Genomic DNA, 20,684 nt, shown 5'->3' with positions numbered 1-20,684 from the left:
TAATTTACTTTATATTTAAATATATCACAAATAATATATCACAAATTAATTTTTATATAACTTATTATATATATTTAATATATAATTATATAGATTATAAAATTATTATTATATATATATTTCTGTATAAAAATATAAAATATAATTAAAAGAAAAAACTTTTTGCATTCATATAACTATATGTATTAGTTATTATTTTAAATATATAATTAAAACAAATAAACTTTCGATATAAGTTATATCGACCCATTAACTTACTATTGAGTTTATATTTAAATGAATCAACCTGATTCATTTTGTCTAACCTAAAAAAAATTAAATTACTCACATTGCTTGACCGCTAATTTAAAATTAAACATTTTTATATATACATAAGGGAGATTAAACTTCTGAATTAGAAGAATGCAAATTAAATGAATTAAACTAATTCATTATTTGCGATATTATATATCTGATTTTTAATATAACAAAACTCTATATTGATGAATACAATGTTTTTGGGTTCGGATATATACATATATATATATAATTAAACATCTTTAAATAGTACCTTTGAGATTGAAAAAAATATTATTACTTTATCGATAAAATAATATTTTATTACTTTAATTATCGATAAAATAATAAACGAGGTAAGATCTTCAGTTACTAATTAGGCCTCGATTCCCATGCTCCCTCTCACATAGAGGACCTCTGCTGGTAATAAACACCAATGAAAGAATTGATCATGAACCAGACGATATTAATGTCATATCAAGCATGTCATCAAAGGAAACATTTCAAACATTCAACACTTTAAACAATTATTTGATATAACATGAAAAAAACATATTCAGAGTTATTTATGATTTATATAAAATCAAGAATGAGATTAATTTTGACTTTGTTGAAAAGAAGAAACAAACTACTATAGATTCATATTTTAAAAATAATTAAATTTTATAATTTATATATAATATATAACAGCGAGAATATAATTTTACAACATTGGTCCAAGTTGGGATCGAACATAAGCGATGTTATTACTCTATCTTATTTTAAAACTCTATCTTATATTATTTTAAAGAGGTTTAAATGTATATATTATAATGGGGAGATTTAGTTTTATCTTATTAAAATAAAAAGATATGTTGAATTTGAATATTTGAAATTTATAAATTGATTAAGAAGAAATAATAATAATAATAAAAATGAAGTAAGAGAAAAGAAGTAGTATTGTGTTGTGTTAGTGAAGAAGTTGAAATAAGGGAATTGGTCAAATGCAGGGTCGGTCTGCGTTCTTGAGAGGCAATATCATAGATAGAACTATACTTAGCATTTGAACGAATCTGAGCTCGATTTGTAGCTTTAATCATGCGATTTCTCTTCGTATTCGCCACTCTATCGATCCTCCTTCTCTCTCTTCCTCTGTTCAGTTATTCCGCCCAATTCACCCTAGATGGAACCGTCTTGGAACTCACTGATTCCAATTTCGACCAAGCTATTTCCTCCTTCGATTACATCTTCGTCGATTTTTATGCTCCATGGTGCGGTCACTGCAAGCATCTCTCTCCCGAGGTACAGCGATCTCTCTCAGTGGTTTTTCTGTTCCGATCGGATCTTTTGGTTGGAATACATCGGATCTTATGTTGTTCGATATTATTAAATGGAACTTAACTCCTTCAGATATGGCCTTACATCTCAAATTGAACAATTTAGTAGATGCTTGATCATAGACACATAAAAGACAACCAGTAATATGATTAGATGATTATACATGTTAGTTCTTAGAACTAACTAAGCTACTCTGGCTAATCAGTGTTTCATGATTATGAAATACTGGAAATAATAGTTAAAGTTAGGTATAAGAAAGTTCCTAATAGATCTCTTTTCTGAACTCATAAGCTGACATTATTAATACCTCTTAACATTTTTTAAATCTGTGTTGGATAATTGATCACCATTACCTAATGGGTATTCTGATAAACAGTATAGTAATTAGGGAAAGGATAGTGAAGAAGAAGATATACCTAATGGATGTCTCATGTTTAGATTTGTGTTAGGACTGTAGTTGACTGCTTGAGACAAATTTGGTATAAAAACGTAAAAGGAACCATGTTTTGATTGAAAAATTACTACATAACTCACTGAAGTTCATCCGAAATTGGAACCTCACAGTTCATAGGTTAGGACCGTTAGGTAAGGGAAAACACTTCCGTGTCACTTGTTTTTCGGGAACAAAACTGGCCAACATGTGTGGCAGGTCCTGAGTAAGGCTTCAATGAACAAGGGCAGTCTTCTCATTGCATTCAACTTGGGAAAATTTCATTATCTTAATGTAGAAAGAAAAGCTCTCTACCCGTTATCAGCTTATACCAACTTCATCCTTACAGATTGGAGTTCTCCCTCATTCCCTTTACCAGTTTTGAAAATTCCCGTGTTCTCTAAACTAATTATGAACTCCTTTGGGATTGGGTATGCTATTTTTCACTGACATCTTGCTTATGGGTATTGGACACTGTCTTTTTTTAATCATGTGCATACATTGTCCCCATTCCTTTTATAACCAACAGCTGCAATGGAATTTATAGAGGTAAAGTGCGGTTCCATATTGCTGATTCATTCCTCCAGTCATATTGTCTCCTTGAGACCTTCATCTAATCTTCTCTCTCTCCATCCGTCATTTCAAAACTACATGTAGAATTAACTGGACTCAGAAGTTGTCAATTTTAGTGGAGATTTATAGTTTAATGGTAGTGTGCAAGAATTCTTTCCTTAAGATCATGAGTTCAAGCCTTCACGCCCGGACCATTTAAAAAAAAGTTTAATTTAAAAAGTTTGTCAATTTTAGCAAATAAATTGTGGATGGTAACATAAACAGTGTTCATCATCATGTGTGTTATTTATTAGCATCAATATGAGATAGTGTCCATCAAAATGCAATTCGAATAAAATTTGGCTTATTTTCATGCAAAATTAGTGACAACCACTTCATAGTTTGATTGAGGTTTTACAATCATAATAATCTTTTTGTTTCCTTCAGTTAATAGGTTTTAGTAACTCCTTCAGAAATCTATTTATCTTGTCCACTCTTGATTTTGAGAAGTTCACATGAAATTTTCTTCCGATCTCAGACCCATGCACAAAATGTGATGTTTTTTGAGTGTTTGTTTCAGTAGTGATTCTTGACTTCCATTTATACAGTTTCAAGGCTTATTCCTAATCTCAATTCAGTCAATCTAGTTTTTTTGGCGTTCTCTGCCCCGTTGCATTAGAATAACAATCTACCCAAAAAAAACAATCTAACAAAGCTATCCTTTTTAACCTAGATTCTTGACTAATACTATTATTCAGCACATAATCCATCACAATTCCCAATCAATAGTTTTGATAATTGATTTAAATATGAATCTTGCTTGTTTATTGGTATTGCGAGATATACTGTCTTTGTGATTCTCAAAACCTCTTTTGCTATGTAAGTTTTCATTTCAAACAGGAAGAATGACGGCATTTATTTTTGGTATCGCAGTTAGATAAGGCAGCTCCTATTCTTGCACAACTCAAGGAACCGATTGTAATAGCAAAAATAAACGCGGACAAGTATACTGGAATTGCCAGTAAATATGAGATTGAGTATGATTCTATTCATATCTGTGTACCTTTCTCTGCTAATGATTATTAAACTATACAGAGTTCTTTTATTCACAAAAAAAAACTCTATAGTACTTTGAAGACGGCTTTTAATTATTATTGTTATATGTAAGTTGCTTGTTGGGCCATTATTGTAGGGTCATGCAAGCTTCCTAAAATTAAAAAAATTGCAACCAATGCTTGCAGCTTATTAAATAAGGTTTATTTTTTATGCTGATAATTTCATTATTTCTATACTATATAACCTCCAAATTTCAAAATGATATTTTGTCTTGTTGTACTACTGAACTACATAACTTTTCCAGTGGGTATCCAACGCTAAAGATATTTCTGCATGGAGTTCCTACTGATTATTATGGACCAAGGAAAGCTGATTTACTTGTTCGATTCCTGAAGAAGTTTGTTGCTCCTAATGTTGCCATCCTTAGTTCTGATGCTGAGATTAGAAATTTTATTGAAGAGGCCGGTCTTAACTTTCCCATTTTTATTGGTTATGGCTTAAATGAATCAGTAATAACAAATGTGGCTGTCAAATATAAAAAAAGGGCTTGGTTTACTGTAGCAAAAGATTTCTCAGAGGAAGCAATGGCGCTGCATGATTTCGACAAGGTTCCTGCTTTAATAACTCTTCATCCTACCTATGATGAAAGAAGCGTCTTTTATGGCCCCTTTGAAGGTTAGTCATATAACTGTTGAAACATCACAAATCCCCATATTGATGCTTTTGCAATTTTCATTAATGCTTTTGAACTCTTGATCAACTCTTCTTGCCACAGGGTTGGTAGGGCTCCTCTAAACTCCCTGAAATTTTGTCTTAATATAAGAAGATATATTTATTCCATAAGGAATTTGATGCACTAAAAAATCTTTGAGCATGTGGATTTCTTGCAATGTGTAGTTGTTAAGAATAAATGGTTCCTTGGAGAATTTTGACAACGAGCCTATCTGAGAACTGGTATTTTGTCACCATCATGATCCTATTGAAAAATTGCCCAAACTAAAATTTTGAAGTGATTTTATTTTTTCCATTTGGTATAAGATTTTTTCAGATTTTAATTCAAATATGATCCAATTTATACTGTTATATATGCTTTATTTGGTATACAAAATATTTCTAGATCATGATTCAAATGATGCTGTAGATTTTTCTTTATAGAGTTTTCCTGGATCATGATCATATATTTTTTCTATCATATGATCTAAGATTATTTTCTAGACCATTGTGATTTTTTCGTATCATCATGAACATGAACAACAAAAATTGGCCAATAGTTGTAACTATTACTAACACAAATATATGATTTAGGTTAACTGAACAGTTGGAATTTGGTCTTTTATAACCTAGGCTATCTGAACAATTGAAATTCAATCTTGGGCCTATTCTTACCATTTCTAGTTACCACGCACATTATCAGTCATGACCTGTGATTACATTTTGTTACTTCTCGTGTTCTAAAATGTTGGATGTGGAAATTTGTCATGTGTTATTTATACTCTCTAAGGCCAATGAGCCATTTAATGGCTGTATTCTATAAGGCCCAGTAAGATATTGTAGAGTATATATATATTAGGGTTAGGATATGAAGGATGAAACTAGAAAAGTTTGTATCCGCATCCCCATTCTTCTAAGTCTCACCCCATTTCTCTGATTCTCATCCCCTTCTTGTTATCCTCAATATTATAAACGTTACAAAATCTGAACAGCCATTGGTGCATGTCACCCTTTGGAGTCATTTTGTTAGAAAGAACTAAAATGAAAAGGAATAAGAAAAAACATAATTGAATTGTATATGGTTAGATGAATAACTTAACAAGAAAGTTGAAGACAATATTATAATTGGATAAAACACCATCTTCAGAAAAAAATAGAAAGAATAGGCAAATACAACTCTTTCCTTATTCAAACTAACCTTCTCTTCATCATGAAAAGTTTCCTTTTTCTTTCTATTAAAGTTCTAGGGAAGTCGAACTTTCATTATATATTAAGTGTGTTATCTTGTTCTTTATGTCTTTCCCTAACAGCTGGCTTTGTTGTGACCATTAGAAAATATGATATCCATTTGGGAACACTTTTTGTTTTAGGCGTTTTTAGTGGGAATCGAACATGAAAACTTTTGGTTTCTTAAGCTAGACTCTTACCACTTGAACTTCGATATTCAAAAAGTGTTTCCTAATGGAGCCATAACGAGATTAGAATAATAATTTTAAGAAAATCATACGTGGTTAAATTTGATTATATTGGAAAAATCAATTTTTATGACCATTGTATTTTGAATACATTATTATTACAGAACCATTCTTGGAGGAATTTGTACAGCAGAATATGTTCCCAATTGTTATTCCTATAAACTACGAGACACTAAAACAGTTGCGAGATGATGAGAGAAAAATTGTGCTAACAATTATGGACGACGCAAAAACAGAGAAATCCAGACAATTAATCGAAACCCTAAAAGCAGCTGCATCTGCCAACAGGGATTTCATTTTCGGTTACGTAGGAGTGAAACAATATGCAGATTTTGCCGAATCTTTTGAGGTTAACAAGAAGACTAAATTGCCCAAAATGGTAGTGTGGGATGGAAACGAGGATTTTTTCTCTGTAAGTTGATCTCTCCTTCGAAGAAAGAATTTGTTTCTTGAGAAAAGAAAAATAGTCAGTCTAATGTGATTGGATTTTAATTCTACCCGGGCAGGTTATAGGTTCAGAAAGCATCGACGAGGAGGAAGAACAACGATCCCAAGTAACACGTTTTATCGAAGGATACAGACAAGGAAGTGTGATACAGAAACAAATTGGAGCTCTATCGTTTATGGGTTACATAAATTCGCTGATTGGGATTAGAACAATTTACATAATTGTTTTCGTGGTTCTGATTATCATGATTATTCAAACCATTAACAAAGAGGAACCTCTTACAGTTGGAACGCGTGAACAAGCTGCTGCTGCTCATGATCGCCCTGGAAGCTCTACTTCCGAGGAGGAAGAAGACGAGGATCATCGTCATCAACACGTATCTTCTTCTTCTCGATCTGGAAAGAAGGAAGATTGATCAACTTTTGATGAAACTAAACATATAACTTATTGTTTTTTTTGTTTTGGTGAAACTATGTGTACTTTGTTTTTAATTTATTTATCAGATCAGTTTTTAAACTTGTCTAGATTAGGGTATTTTTGATTTGTAGAATTTTAGCAATCATAACAACTCCAATTAAGCTTTTTTATGGTGATGAAATATGATGTTATAAAGACTGGAAATTTAACAAATTTATCATTTACGATTTTAAATTTAAGATAATATGATTTTACGAGTTTATAAATAATTTTGATTTTACGATTTTATACGATTTTCCGTTTGAAAATGAATTTATATTTAAAAATTAAAAAATAAAGTTATTATTTATTTAAATAAATTAATTAATATAATTAATTTTGTAAGTATAATTTTTTTTATAGTGTTATTTACTCATTATTATTTTTTAATTAATTTTATATTTAAGTATATAAATTTTTAAAATTGACTAGTATAAAATATTTAATTATATATATAAATAATAATAATATATAATTATTATTTTTTTAAATTAAACTCTTACGATTTTAAATAAATTCTAGATTTTATGAGTTTATATCTAGACAACGATTTTACGTAAACTCTCGATTTTGACAACATTTGGTACATGCAACTAAGGTTTAAGATTAAATATTTGACAAAATAAAAAGTGTTTTTAACCAATTTTATTAATCATTTTTTTTCTTTCCTAAGCTCAGTTTTCGTTCAATTTCAGGAAAAATGTTGTTAAATGTATGAATACATGTACAAGTAAAATATATTTTAAAATATTATTATCTCATTTAAATTAATATTAGAATGAAATGTTTTATAAAAAAAAATTATTGAAAAAAAGTTTATTTTCAAATCAATTTATAAATGTTTTTAAATTCACTCAAATAAAACTTTGGGTATGAATGTTAATCAAATTTTGTTGAGAACTTGACCAAGGATTTGATCTTGGTAATTTGGTACTATACAATTCTTTTTGTGACAAAGAAGCGCTATTAAATTGTAAAATTAATTTTATCAAAAATTTGGAAAAAAACTTCTATTAAACATCATTTCACTTTCAATCTCATTATTTATATTATTAAATTCATTACCAGTGAATAATTATCTTTTATCAGTGAATAATTATCTTGGTCGTTCATCTATACCTTTAATATCTCATTTTCAACAAAAAAACACTTTTAAAGATTTCCCTTTTCTTGGCCTGTATGTTTCATTTGAACTTTTTTTTTAAATTTTTTTAACTTGTTATTAATGTACTTATTAAATAAATACCACACATTCAGTTTATTAATAATACACTTCATTATTAAAAAAATGGAGAAAAAAAAAAAGATAAAAAATTCAAGCCAAACTTCACTAAATATCAATATTCGATGAAGAAAAATAAGTATCACCAAAAATCCAAAGAATAACATTCAAAACAACCTTTAAACTAGAACAAATCTAAATCTCACCTCTCTTTTTCTTTCAACTCATTTTTTTCCCTACTAAAAAGGAATTTATTCAATACCAAATAAAAATTAAAAGAAGACAAAGTACATTTGAACCATAGTTTATTCAAGAAAATATAACTTAATATAATTACAAGAAAAAAAGAAGTTAATAATGTTCAGAAAAATATAATTCTGATATTTTATAAATATTATTTAATAATTTTATATTAATTTTTATTGTAAGAAATATTAAAATATTATTTAGATATCTATGGAAAGCGATGATATAGAGGGAAAATTTGTTGTCATAAATGAGGTTAGTTCGATACTACTAGTACAGACAAGAAAAAATCAATAAATGAGAAAGATGATACTTCACTATTGTATATAGGTGTCATTTTATAAGTGGAGTACAGGCACGGGTAACATCGAAATAACCAATAAATGGTATCTTACCTCTTGTCACATCATTTCCGATACAATTCATGTCACAAAATTTTCGTTGTATCATTACTCATCATAAATATGTAGCAATAAAGACATCATTTAGGGTCGTATAATAAATATGTATAATAAAATTAGGTCTCTAAAACATATAGATAGTCCACCAATTACAATCCATAAAAACAAAACAAGCATCTAATCCCTCGATTAATTTATATAGAATATTAAGACCAATTATTAAAAACTAAAGATTTAAATTAAAAGATAATTAACTAGATTTCTTAAGAGAACATAAAGTAGTTTCTTGGCTAATTAACTTCGGGCCTATTTGTCACTCAAATTCAATGAGAAAAAAGTAAGCAAATAAAAGTTGTACTAAATTGATTGATGATACCTTTTATCTTTAAAACTAGATTGATAACCGTTACAAATTTTCAACACTCAAAAGCCGATAAAACTAAGATAATGACCATCACAAATCCTACAATATGAACAAGACACGCAAATATCAATCCTATCAAATTTTCGACCGCAACCAAAGTAAACAAACCAAACCAACTGAGACAATTAAGTGCTAACAGAGAGATTTCAACAACCTGGAAGTGATTGGGCGGAAGCAAAGGGAGAAAGGCTAGCAGCCGATTCGCTATAATGAAGTGTATTGTTACGTTGACGGCTAGAAGATGATCCAATATAACTCGAACCTCCAACTGGGCTCGGATAATAAGGAGACAAATATCGTGAGTTAAGAGGCGAAACCGATGGATAATAAGCCACAGATTGTGGAGACGAAGCTAGATGAGAAGTTTGCGACCTATGAGAAGAAATAGATCCATTGTGGTTCCTTATATCCATTGAGCTTCGGCTAGCACTAAGGTGGTAATTAGATGTTTGTCTATGAGAAGACTGGATCGACTGTTGCTGTTGCTGCTGACGACTGTAATAAGAGGATGATGACATGGCAGAGGCTGAATGGATTCGGGGAAAAGAAGAATGGGGTGGTCGAGATGATGACGAGGACTGATAGATATGTATGGCCGGTGACGAGGCAAGTGACGAGGATGCTGACGTGGATGGTATTGATATTGAGGATGAGGAGGAGAGCAACGGTGTTCTCTCCGATGGTGGTGGGTCACCTGTGCCCGTTCTTGCGTCTCGTTTGCAAACAGGACAGAAGGTTCTCCATGTTGTTAGCCATGCATCAACACATGAAGCATGAAATTCTGCAAATTTTTAAAACATTCAAATCATCGACCAAAATACATAGGCTTTTTACTCGAGGGTTGGTTATTTGAACAAAATCTGGGGATTATTTAGTATTTTGATTCGCGATTCAGAATAAATACAAATAACCCCACATCAAACAGGCTCTTGAATTTAATCCAGATGACTCTTTATCTCACATTAATCACCTCATCAATCAAATTACCAACTAAAATTCCCTTAGTTTATATTTAATATCAATTAAGGGATTTTAGTCATTTAATCCAAATAACCCAGTTTTTTCATCAAACAATCTTATTTTCAAAATTTTAGATTATTGCAAAAGGAACGAAATTAAATTCCTGAATCAAAGACCAGAAGTATAAAGTCGAGGACTTACTATGTCGACAAGGCAGAACTCTCAGCTTCTCTCCAACGGTATAGTCTTCAAGACATATGGCACATGTTGTTGAAGTGCAGCTTTCATCCAATACAGCAGTAAATATTAGGCTAGGCATTGCCTTCACTAAACGACTGCTCATTCCATGGAACTCTCGAACATGTGAAGATCGAGGCCTTTCACGTCTTATTCTATGCCTTCGAACAAAAAAACAAGTAGCCAATACAGCAGACATAGCGAGTAGAGAAATAAAAGATATAGCCATTATGGACCAAGCCGAGTTTTCAAAGCTTGGAACTATCCAAACTACCACATCCTTAGAACCAACATACTTGGCAAGTACTTCACCAGATGTCTTTGATACAAACACTGCATGAGTTTTTATTCCAGCTGAGTTTCCTGCCACTGCATTTTCAACAAATCAATTAGACGAGTCTCGGGATCAAAATCCATAACATAATAGGTTTAACTAGGAAAGAGAAAAGAAAATAGGAATCAGAACCATTAAAGGATCAAACAAACATTTTTTACCACAAAAATTCCCAAAGGAAGTCTTAATGCTAATGATTTAATTCTTTTGAGAAATTAGCACTAACAAGTGATTCATTTTTACGCCATTTATTACCATCTGAACTAGCAGAAACCCTTATTGCTGCTTTTTTGGCCTTTGTATCACATATTACCGGAATTACAAAAACAGGATATGTTTGGTTAAGGCGGAATTGGAATTAGAATTAGAACTGGAGCTGAGGGTCCAATTCCAAATCCTTTATTTGTCTGATGAGTTAAAATAAGGAATTAACATTGGATTATAATTCCAATGGAATTGAATGTATATAATCTTTGAAGTTTTAATTCCATCCTTTCCACTTCCGAATTGCAATTCTATTATTTCTCCAATTGAATAGTAATTCAAATCCAATTCTTATCAAACTGGAAATCTAATTCCAATTACACGCATTCAAACATAGCCTCAACTTTTTTCTTTCCTGATATTGCAAGATCTTAAAATTATAATGCTAGAAGAATTCAAGCCCGCAAAAAAAAAGGGTCCTTACTTGCAACAAGATCACCATCAACGCTGTCAAATATAATCGCCGCTTTGAAACCTGCATTCTGAGCTTTTCTAACTTTATCTTCAAAGCTGCATACTCCCCTGATAATCAATGCAAACGAAGCCATGGTGTCTTTCCCAGTCCTATTAACTTTGTTAGTCAACGTAGAACATGCATCCAAAGGCTCTGCCAGGTACAGCATGCCTGGTTCACCCGAGCCCTTCACAGATGGAGCTAAATTTTCCAAAAGAATAAATTATCAGGAACAGGTGAATATCTCCTTTAATAAACTAACTAGCACTTTGCAAATGAAATGGTTTCGTCATTTCAAAAGTAAACTAGTTCTTCGATTTCATCAAAAGATAAGAACATGACATACTATCAGACAGATTCCAGATCATTAAACTGAGTGTTCATCTTGACTCTTCAAAATTCTAATTCTACAGCAAGTTGAATTCATACACTTTAGGAATCAATCAATTAAAATTCAACAAAAGTTGATCCAAGAACTAAACTCCCTTCTTCTTAGATTACATATGTCCAAATATATAAATCCATCTCCATATTACTGACAATCAATGTTATCTCCATTTCACATCAGGTTTTCATGAGAAGATCGATTAACAGGAAAGGATAAGCATCGAAGAAAGTCTCCAGCGCTAAAGGACGAAAAAGAAAAGAGTGAAACTCACCGAAGTTAGCTTCGAAGTCGTCAAATGATCGAGTCACGTTATTACCGATAATAACAACGTTAGCAACAGCTATTCCAGACATTAGAGTGACAAAACACAAAACAAGCATCAACATCTTCACCTTCGACATCACACGATTGAAATCAAACAATCTAGAATCGGAAACACGCCTTGGAAAACCTAAGGTAAATGTGAATCGTATAGGTATATGGAGTTTAGAGCTTTATAAGAGAACATCAGCTTCCATCTCCCAGCTTCTGTATCCTGTCAGCTATGTCTCTTTCACTTTGTGCGTATCTCGTTCTTCTTCTCAGCCGAAATTGGATCAAATTTAGGGCTATTTTCTCTGGAGATCTGAATGATACAATCCAAGGATGAGATCAATTTGCATGCGAATGCAGAGAAAATGATATGATGGATTGATTGATTAATTGATTAAGGAGTAGAAGAAGAAGAAGAAAGAGAAGATATTCAAAATAAGATCCATTATTATTATTATTATCCTCAAGGTCAAGGACTAAGGAGAAAGGACTGGAAGTAGATGGATGATGAGCGAGCGGGTATAGATGGAGCCTCATATGTCTTGTTTGAAATAACTATTTTGGATTTATATTCTTAATCCTCATATTACATTTTATCAAAATTTCAACAAATTTTGTCCCGACACGAAAACATTACTCTAATCGAAGACGAAGACAGAAATATCAGGTATAGGTATAGTTATCTCTGTGCTAACTTTTTTCTAATACTTATAACTTCAAATTTTGAAGATCTAAAAGATGATTAGGCACGGTTCGTATTCGTACTGAAAATCAGTTCAAATTGTAGTATGGTGGCGGACTAGACTCAAGTCCCCTGGAAAGGATGCAAGAGAAGGTGAGAGTTTTGTCGTGTCCGGTCTCTATCGTACCGCGAGACGCTGTCATCGAGTTGGATTGTTTGGGAATGCAGACTCAATCGGACGATAAATTTCGTTCAAGGCTAAATATTGACGAGATCATGTATTTTTTTGGTTCGAGTCGAAATCAAGTCGACCCGTTTAACCTGATTAATAAAAATGTCAAGATCGGGTCGACTTGAATTGACCCAAAATATATTCATCAATTCGTTTATAATTTTCTTTTGCAGGGTTATATGTTTGTCTTTTTTTATTCGATCGTTCATTTTTTTTAGGGTTTTCTGTAAGTGGAATTGTGATTTAGATTTATTATTTTGTGTTGATGTCATTTGAAATAGAGATGTGATATGAAAAAATTTGGGTTGTATCGGGTTGAGTTTTAATTGAGTTAGGTCAATCGGGTCGGGTTCAGATCAATTACACACAAATAGGTAATGTTCGGTAGGGTTATTTGAAAGGGAATGAAAAAAATATATTTGATTTTTTTGGATTATTTAAATAACTCAACACCAAACCAGACCTAATTAACTTAAATATTTCATTTTTGTTTTATTAAATAATGTATTTTCCAAAAATGTCAGATTATCTTATCAAACAAGACCTGTAATGTGGGGCCAACCCTCCTCCCATTGTCTGGTTTATCATTTATGGAATTTTAAATAGTTTTTCATTAAACTTTAATTAATAAATGTGTTGGATTTGTTTTCTTGTTCAACTTATTCGATTAGGTCAAATTATTTTATTAGATATTAAATTGATTTAAACTGTCACTTTAATCTTCTGTAATTGGTTCAAGTTATCTATTTAATTTAAATTTTATTTTAAATCGAAATTACATTTAATTATTGGTTGAATTATCAATTTAGGACTTTTTTTTATTAGAGCCAAATGAAATTTAGACATAAATTTTCAAATTTGAGACTTTTTAGCGTTAATACAAAATAAAGTTTTATTCTAATTAACATTCATTGAATTATTTTTTATTTGACATTATAATTAAAAATAAAGATATTGTCATCACTAAAAAATACATTTCACTATTTGTTTTTTACTATTTAATATTATGATAATGTATATATAAATATAAATTAATATAGATCTTTTTCATTCTTGTGAGACTCTCTTCTTCTCTAACTCGCTATTCGCCCAATTCTCATTCACCTCATGAGTCAAATGGCTCAACTCGTTCATTTGGTTATATGCTCACTATCTTAACTATTCGGTTATTTTTATCGTCGATTGTTCACAATTTTAATTTCCACTTGTGATTTCGGAGAGTAGTGACTCCAACTGGAGAGTAAAGTTGTGAATAACCTATATTATTCGATTATTATAATAATGTTATTAGTTACTAAACTCATATTTCGTTTTTCTATTTAGTGGCGACGATGAGTTAAGTACTTTTTTAACATTGGCTAATCAATATTGTTTTTCTATTTTAATATCTAAGATTAATACCTTTGAGTTAACTAACCAGATATTTATCAATATTTTTAACAAGGTACATGCTTTTATTTTCCGTTTATAGACAGATTAACATGATAAGAGTTAGAGTCATGGCTGGTGAATGTCTGTTTGTTCAAACAACTTCAATATTTGAGTCATGCCCTTAAGATAACTAACCAACTATGGAAGTACATTATTTTTATTTTTTATTTATAAAGAGTTTAACAAGACTTTTTTTTTTATAAACATAGTCAAAGAGCTTTATCTAGAAGAATCAAGGTAAAATCACATATACTTATCAAGTTTTTCGTACTTTTGATTCATAATTTTGAAAATTATCTTAATGAAGAACGATTATAGGTACTTTTGATTCCTTATTTCGAAAAATATCTTCACGGAGAATCGATTGTCGTCAACTTTTGTAAAGTTAAAGAGATACTTTTCAACTTCATTATATTTTATGTTGAAAGAAAAATTCATAGTCTTATTGAAATTTGTTTAAAAAATTTCTAAATTCAAATAGAAATCATTTCGTGGTAACATCTTACTAAGAGAGAGGTGGGAATAATTGGTTGGCAATCCTCTGTTTTGATATCGATATTTAAAAAATTAAAATTCAATAAGCAGCCAAATATATTAATGGATGTTTAATACCATTAACATAAAAACCGAATTTAAATAAAGAATCATAAGATTTAAATATATATATATATATATCTCATTTGACACCAATAAAAAATTGTAATTGTAATTTCAAAATTCTGACTTTTAATTATTATATAACACATCGAATGTGACCTAAAATCAATTAAGATCTAATCTTAATATATATATATATATATATATATATATTATATATAATTATATATTATTATTATATAAGTTTATTTATAAATATTAAATAAATAATAATAATTATAATTATATGAGTTCATTTATTTAATAAATTGTTTGTAAATTTATAAATATAAATTTATTTTATCTTTATAAAATTTTAAAATCAAAATAATTTATAAATATTTAAATTGTAAAAAAAAATCTTAAAATTTACTTAAATCTATCTATTTAAACTATTGTAAAAAATTATACACACAAATTAATTATTTTTAATAAATATAATAAAATTAATTAAAATTTATCACTTAAAACACTTTAAGTTCAAGTTAACTACGTTATAAAAAATAATTTAAAAAACTAGTTAAAGTATATTTTATTAAATGTTATTACAAAAATTAGTCAAATAACACATGTTTACATTAAAAATTAAATTAAATTGTTAATTAATAATAAAACTTTAATTATTTTTAACAAATAAAATATTTTTAATTATGAACTATTACAATTTTAATTATTTAGAGTCAAAACAATTAAAATTATAATAACCCCCTATAACACAATTCAAACCTCCATGTCCGTAAAAAAAAATAAAAAAAAAAATCACAAATAACAAATGAGCCAAACACTTAATAAAAAATCTCGGTAAAAAAAGAAAATCTTAATAAACCCTAACAAAGAATTTGAATAATTATAAATACTTCATAACAAAATACAATTACAACATGACTCAAATCTAGAAGTTAATTAATGTCACATGAGAAGAAAACTAAGATAAATCTCTCAAAACACACCAAATATACAAGTTAGAAAACAATGATTCTATATCTTTTGCTCATTCATTGGCATCAAAAGTATCGAGTATCGGAATAGCCCAGCCTCCAGCATATGTTCCCCAATCATTCTCGGTTTCATTTGTATTCACATTCTCCTCATTTTCGAGCTCGTTTTGATCGATGATGATTTCATTCTCGGTTCTTGTTCTCAATTGTTTCGTATTTCGAACTCCAAGCAAGATCAGCTCTAGCATTTTCCTTCTAGCAGTGTCAACAGAATTCGGTTCAGCTAAACACCAACCAATATAACCTTCCCTCAGAAAAACAGTCTCTGCATTTCCCTTAGTTGAAATGTAAAATATACCCGGATGCTTCAAAATAACCTCACGAAGATTAACTTCAATCCCTAAACCTTTTCGAAAATGAACTAACTGCTGAACCTCAATCATTTTCGAAACAGTCAGGCACAAGAATTCGTGAAGAACACCCACCACCCGCTTCTCAAACTGATCATTCCCTTTGTTTGTTCTTATTCTGACTGATTCTGTTCTATCGTAAGGCTTCACATAAGGCAGCCTCTGCCAATTCTTCAACCTTTCTCTAAATCCCGGTTCGAAACTAAAACCAGTAGGAAAATTGATAGGGAACGAGTACTTAGTCTCGAACTCACTAAGCCATTTCTCTCTAAATTCCTTCTCTCGCCATTTCTCAACCTCTGCAACTCCTCTCAATCCCTTTTTGTCGCTTTCAACTAACCCTACAGTCTCTAAATCGATCAACACAAAATCATCGCTATATTTAGAAAGTATAGATTCCCGGAAATCAATAGGCAATCCTAATTCCCTTCTACTCAGCCTCAAAGCATGAATATTCAATTTCCCGTTAACTGACATCATCAATATCTTTTTCAACCGAACTACATTCTCTAATTCCAATTCCCTAACGATAGACTCTTCTTCTCGAATCAAATCCCTCATCTTCTTAGTGACTTTACAACACATATTCCTCCTCGGTGGGAGGGCAAATACTTCGAAAATATGCGGGTATTTTCGAATAAAACTGCCAGGTGGGATGTTGAGGCTTAAAACATTCTTCCAACGCGATATAATCTGAAGTGAGACATAAGGACCGCGTTTTCTAGTTGACATGATTTGCTGGAGAGAAAGTGCACGGTTCAGTTGGCGGAGACGGAGGACTAGCTTGTCTAGTTTATGGTCTCTGGTTCGTTGTTCCTGCATCCTGGTTTTGGCAGTTTCTTGCAATTTCTTCCATCTTCTTTGTAGGGAGGAGTTAAATGGTCCATATGGGATCTCTGACAATGAGGAATGAACTTGATTGGATTTCTTGAACAGGAATTGTGTTACATTCACCTTCTGCCCTAATCGTACTAATATTGTCATCATCCTTATTGGAGGGATACACACATGGGGGAGTTCACTTCATACTTGCAATGTGGCGGCTTCAAACATTAAAGCAAGACAAATAAGATAATAAGGGGTTAACACTTCAAGCACATTACCCTAGTTTTTGACTTTAATGATGGCTTTCAAATAGACTGTGTATATGTCTAACACAAATAAGGGTTGTTTGATGTTGAGTTATTTGGATTAAATCCAAATCATCATTAAACATCCCATCATTTATTCAATCAAATCATCAATTAAAATACCAAAATACCCTTAATATTCGATCATTTAAGCTATGGCCTTGCTTGAGTTGGGGTTATGTGAATAACCACATTGTTATTTTCAAATAACACCATTTGATGTAGATTATAAAAAATACTGTTATTTTATAAATCTTAATTGGTCAAATGGTTAAAACTCCTAGGATAGCTCAAATGGTAGGTCTTAAATTTGATTCTCACTGAGAACGTCTTAAGTTGAAAGGGAGTCAAAAATTGTGCTACCCCCCTATAATTAAAAATTTTAAAATCATGTTTTTTGAGTAAAAGGGCATTAGGTGTAAAAATATATATTATGATTTTTTTAAACAGAGGAGGGTATTTCAGTTGATGAAATAATTATGTGATGGTAGATTAGATAATGTGTTATTCATCAAACAAAGCCTAAATAATCCTCTTTCTCATCAAACAATAACCCTATGTCAAACAAACCCTAAATTAATTCCAATTATAAAATGTATTTATGGTTTTAATGTGGGTTTTATCTTGTAATTACAAAGTTATAGTAGAGGGGGATCAATCTATACAATAATGTTATCAACAAAATACACAATGATGCCAGATACTATGGTGATAACAGAAAAACCCTATCCTCAATCATATGAAGAAATAGAGTTAACAATAGTTGAGAAATAAGAAAAGAGGGAGTTCTTGTGTTTGTACCTCTAGAACTTCCAATTTTTGACAATAGTCCATAGATATTCCGCCGAAGAATGAAGATAACAGAGGAGGCAGTGATGAAACTGTCGAAAATTGAGCAAAGGGCTTGATAGTGTTCAGCCAAAATAATAATCTGTGACAGAGTTAGGCAAAAAAAATACAGTGTTGTTATCTTCAAATTAGATTACAAGGATAAATTAACATAGTCTAGTATTTCCATGCATTATATACATTCCACTGATAAAGTGAACAACAATAATAAAAACAAGTTACAATTCTCAGCTGCCATTCATTGTTTTCCTTCAACATTCATTGTGTTTGAAACAATTAACCAAACAGCATCAAGTAGTTAAGGACACCATATTACCTGTTTAAATATGGAATCAATTCATTTAAGATGTCAAAAAAATACAATGACAATGACACCAATAGCAAAATTGTCAAGTTAAGATGAATGGGATGCCTTATATTCCTCCAGCAAATTAAGCATTCGAAGATTAAGTTGAGTTACCATTGCCATCTTGTGCACACTAAAATTTTATATAATAAGAAAGTCATTCACTGTCTGCTACCTATCAGTTACTTGTAGGGGTAACAATTAATAATGAATCAAAATGAGAAATACTTGTTTTTGTTTCAGCATCAACAACCAAATGATTGAACACAAATTCGGGATCATTTGAGATATTTCTTTAGAAAACTATATTTTCCCAGTGTGCAAGCTTCTCACAAGTAGCCAGTACAAAATAAAAGTGATTAACTGAAAGAAAAAAAAAACAAAATCTGGAAAAAGTACAGAAACTCACATGAATTATGTCAGTGACAGTTGTATATGTGGCTATGAAATGCCCTCAAGATCAGCTATTCTATCTTTGAGACAATGTTTATGTCATCCTCTAGAAAATAATCAAGATGAGGAAGTTACACTGTAAAATGTACATTTCCTCTTGAAATGATTCAAGATGAGGAAATTACTCTGTGACTGGCATTTTTCATGTAAGTTTCTGGACTTCAGTTTTGCCAGTTTTTGTTCTTTTTGCACATCAATGCACTCATGTCAACAGAACCATCAATGAAATTGTAAAGATCTACAATGTCATAGCTGGATTTAACTCAGTTTTCCCCTGTACATGGATAATAACCAGAAATCATCAATGAAAGCAGATACAATATTCAGTCTTTTCCAGCAAATCAAAAATGTACAAATGAAAATGGAGACAGCCAGAGCCTAATTGTGAATAAGTGATTATTTATGTCAATAAACTATCAAAGAAATCAAAGACCTGATGTAATAAGCATAACTCTTGCTATCCCAGACTTAACAGTTCAATTCCATACCAATTTACAGGTTCAATTTTAATCAGTAGTATAAAAACGAAACCATTAACGAGATCAATTTCAATGAAATCATTAGATTTCAACTACAAATCATTAAACCACTTCAATCCATGTCATTCCCCTCTATAAGCTCAACCAATTTATATTCATTCATCAGTGTTTTCCCATTTCCCTAATCTAAATCCACAGTAAAGAATCTCCAAACAACAGACTGAAATAAAATCGGCTGAAGACGCTCACCTGACGAACAGATCGACGGCGGCGCGAGGGCGGACTTCGGAGAGCAAACCTTATGGTTTAGGATTTAGGAGGTCGAATATTCATATTAAAATTGTATAATTTAATTTATTTTTAAAATGTTATACTAAAAACTCAAATAAATTTTAAATGTGAAAAAAAATGGGAAATTTGATAGAATAACCCTCATAAGAGGGTTATTTCCACTTTTAACATGTGATTAATAAATTTATCATTTTTGACCTTTTACCAAAGCAAAAGGTCAGTTTTATCCTTTATTAAAAAAAAAAAAAAAAAATTAAATTCAGTAGTGAGTGCGCATTTCAGTTACTGAAATGTCACTTTCTTCTCCATTTCCCTCCTCTCCATCAACCGTCCTTTCCCCGTCCTTCCTTCATCATCATCAACGCTTCCTTCATCAAGGTTCTTCATCATCAAACTTCCTTCATCATCAACGGATCCTTCCTTCATCATCAACAAAACTGGAACGTCTTCAACATTCAGGTTAGACGTTCGTCGATTTAGGGTTTAGGATGTAGGTTAGGTCATGGAATAATGGTTTTAGAGCTTGGCTGATATGTTTTACAGTGAAATATACATCCGACGAAGGTGACGAAGGCGACAGTGCATCTGTCGCAGGCGACAGTGCATCTGTCGCAGGCGACAGTGCATCTGTCGCAGGCGACAGTGCATCTGTCGCAGGCGACAGTGCATCTGTCGCAGGCGGGAAATGCATCTGTCGCATACGACAGATGCATTTCCCGCCTGCGACAGATGCACTGTCGTCTGCGACAGATGCACTGTCGTCTGCGACAGATGCACTGTCGCCTGCGACATATGCATTTTCCTCCTTGCATTTTCCTCCTTGCAATTAACACTGACTGGTCAC

The 20,684-nt window shown here is 31.2% G+C and overlaps 3 protein-coding genes and 1 long non-coding RNA gene across 4 annotated transcripts; 1 reads left to right on the top strand and 3 right to left on the bottom strand.

Annotated features, from left to right (window-relative positions):
• Positions 1 to 1,238: 1,238 nt before the first annotated feature.
• On the top strand, positions 1,239 to 6,789 carry LOC124945701 (protein disulfide-isomerase 5-2). The gene is made up of 5 exons (XM_047486180.1): positions 1,239 to 1,557; positions 3,509 to 3,612; positions 3,936 to 4,306; positions 5,922 to 6,229; positions 6,324 to 6,789. The coding sequence occupies exons 1-5, from the start codon at positions 1,354 to 1,356 to the stop codon at positions 6,678 to 6,680; spliced, it is 1,344 nt and encodes a 447-aa protein (XP_047342136.1). The 5' UTR covers positions 1,239 to 1,353; the 3' UTR covers positions 6,681 to 6,789.
• Positions 6,790 to 8,942: 2,153 nt separating this feature from the next.
• LOC124945423 (receptor homology region, transmembrane domain- and RING domain-containing protein 2-like) lies at positions 8,943 to 12,421 on the bottom strand. The gene is made up of 4 exons (XM_047485860.1): positions 11,923 to 12,421; positions 11,234 to 11,464; positions 10,176 to 10,580; positions 8,943 to 9,795 (listed from the first exon to the last, which is right to left on the bottom strand). Exons 1-4 carry the CDS (start codon positions 12,050 to 12,052, stop codon positions 9,161 to 9,163), a joined length of 1,401 nt encoding a protein of 466 aa, XP_047341816.1. The 5' UTR covers positions 12,053 to 12,421; the 3' UTR covers positions 8,943 to 9,160.
• A 3,322-nt stretch (positions 12,422 to 15,743) lies between these two features.
• On the bottom strand, positions 15,744 to 17,359 carry LOC124945010 (protein ROOT PRIMORDIUM DEFECTIVE 1). Its single transcript, XM_047485369.1, has one exon. The coding sequence runs from the start codon at positions 17,277 to 17,279 to the stop codon at positions 15,936 to 15,938; it is 1,344 nt and encodes a 447-aa protein (XP_047341325.1). The 5' UTR covers positions 17,280 to 17,359; the 3' UTR covers positions 15,744 to 15,935.
• Positions 17,360 to 18,068: 709 nt separating this feature from the next.
• On the bottom strand, positions 18,069 to 19,874 carry LOC124910687. Its single transcript, XR_007096448.1, has 3 exons — positions 19,799 to 19,874; positions 19,027 to 19,344; positions 18,069 to 18,587 (listed from the first exon to the last, which is right to left on the bottom strand). It is a non-coding gene; the product is annotated as an uncharacterized LOC124910687 (long non-coding RNA).
• Between the last annotated feature and the right edge of the window lie 810 nt (positions 19,875 to 20,684).

The sequence above is a fragment of the Impatiens glandulifera genome, chromosome 7 (genome assembly GCF_907164915.1).
Source record: "Impatiens glandulifera chromosome 7, dImpGla2.1, whole genome shotgun sequence".
Lineage (NCBI taxonomy): Eukaryota > Viridiplantae > Streptophyta > Magnoliopsida > Ericales > Balsaminaceae > Impatiens > Impatiens glandulifera.
The sequence above is the reverse complement of the archived record's forward strand: the minus strand, read 5'-3'. Positions and strand labels throughout refer to the sequence as shown.

What these genes read in the sequence shown, in the direction of transcription:
- LOC124945701 (XM_047486180.1), top strand. Translation starts at nt 1,354, where the DNA reads ATGCGATTTCTCTTCGTATTCGCCACTCTATCGATCCTCCTTCTCTCT. An exon ending in GCCAGTAAATATGAGATTGA is followed by an intron (nt 3,613 to 3,935) that starts GTATGATTCTAT and finishes TAACTTTTCCAG; the next exon opens with TGGGTATCCAACGCTAAAGA. An exon ending in CTTTTATGGCCCCTTTGAAG is followed by an intron (nt 4,307 to 5,921) that starts GTTAGTCATATA and finishes TTATTATTACAG; the next exon opens with AACCATTCTTGGAGGAATTT.
- LOC124945423 (XM_047485860.1), bottom strand. Translation starts at nt 12,052, where the DNA reads ATGTCGAAGGTGAAGATGTTGATGCTTGTTTTGTGTTTTGTCACTCTA. An exon ending in CGACTTCGAAGCTAACTTCG is followed by an intron (nt 11,465 to 11,922) that starts GTGAGTTTCACT and finishes TGGAAAATTTAG; the next exon opens with CTCCATCTGTGAAGGGCTCG. An exon ending in AGTTCTGCCTTGTCGACATA is followed by an intron (nt 9,796 to 10,175) that starts GTAAGTCCTCGA and finishes AAAAATTTGCAG; the next exon opens with AATTTCATGCTTCATGTGTT.
- LOC124945010 (XM_047485369.1), bottom strand. Translation starts at nt 17,279, where the DNA reads ATGATGACAATATTAGTACGATTAGGGCAGAAGGTGAATGTAACACAA.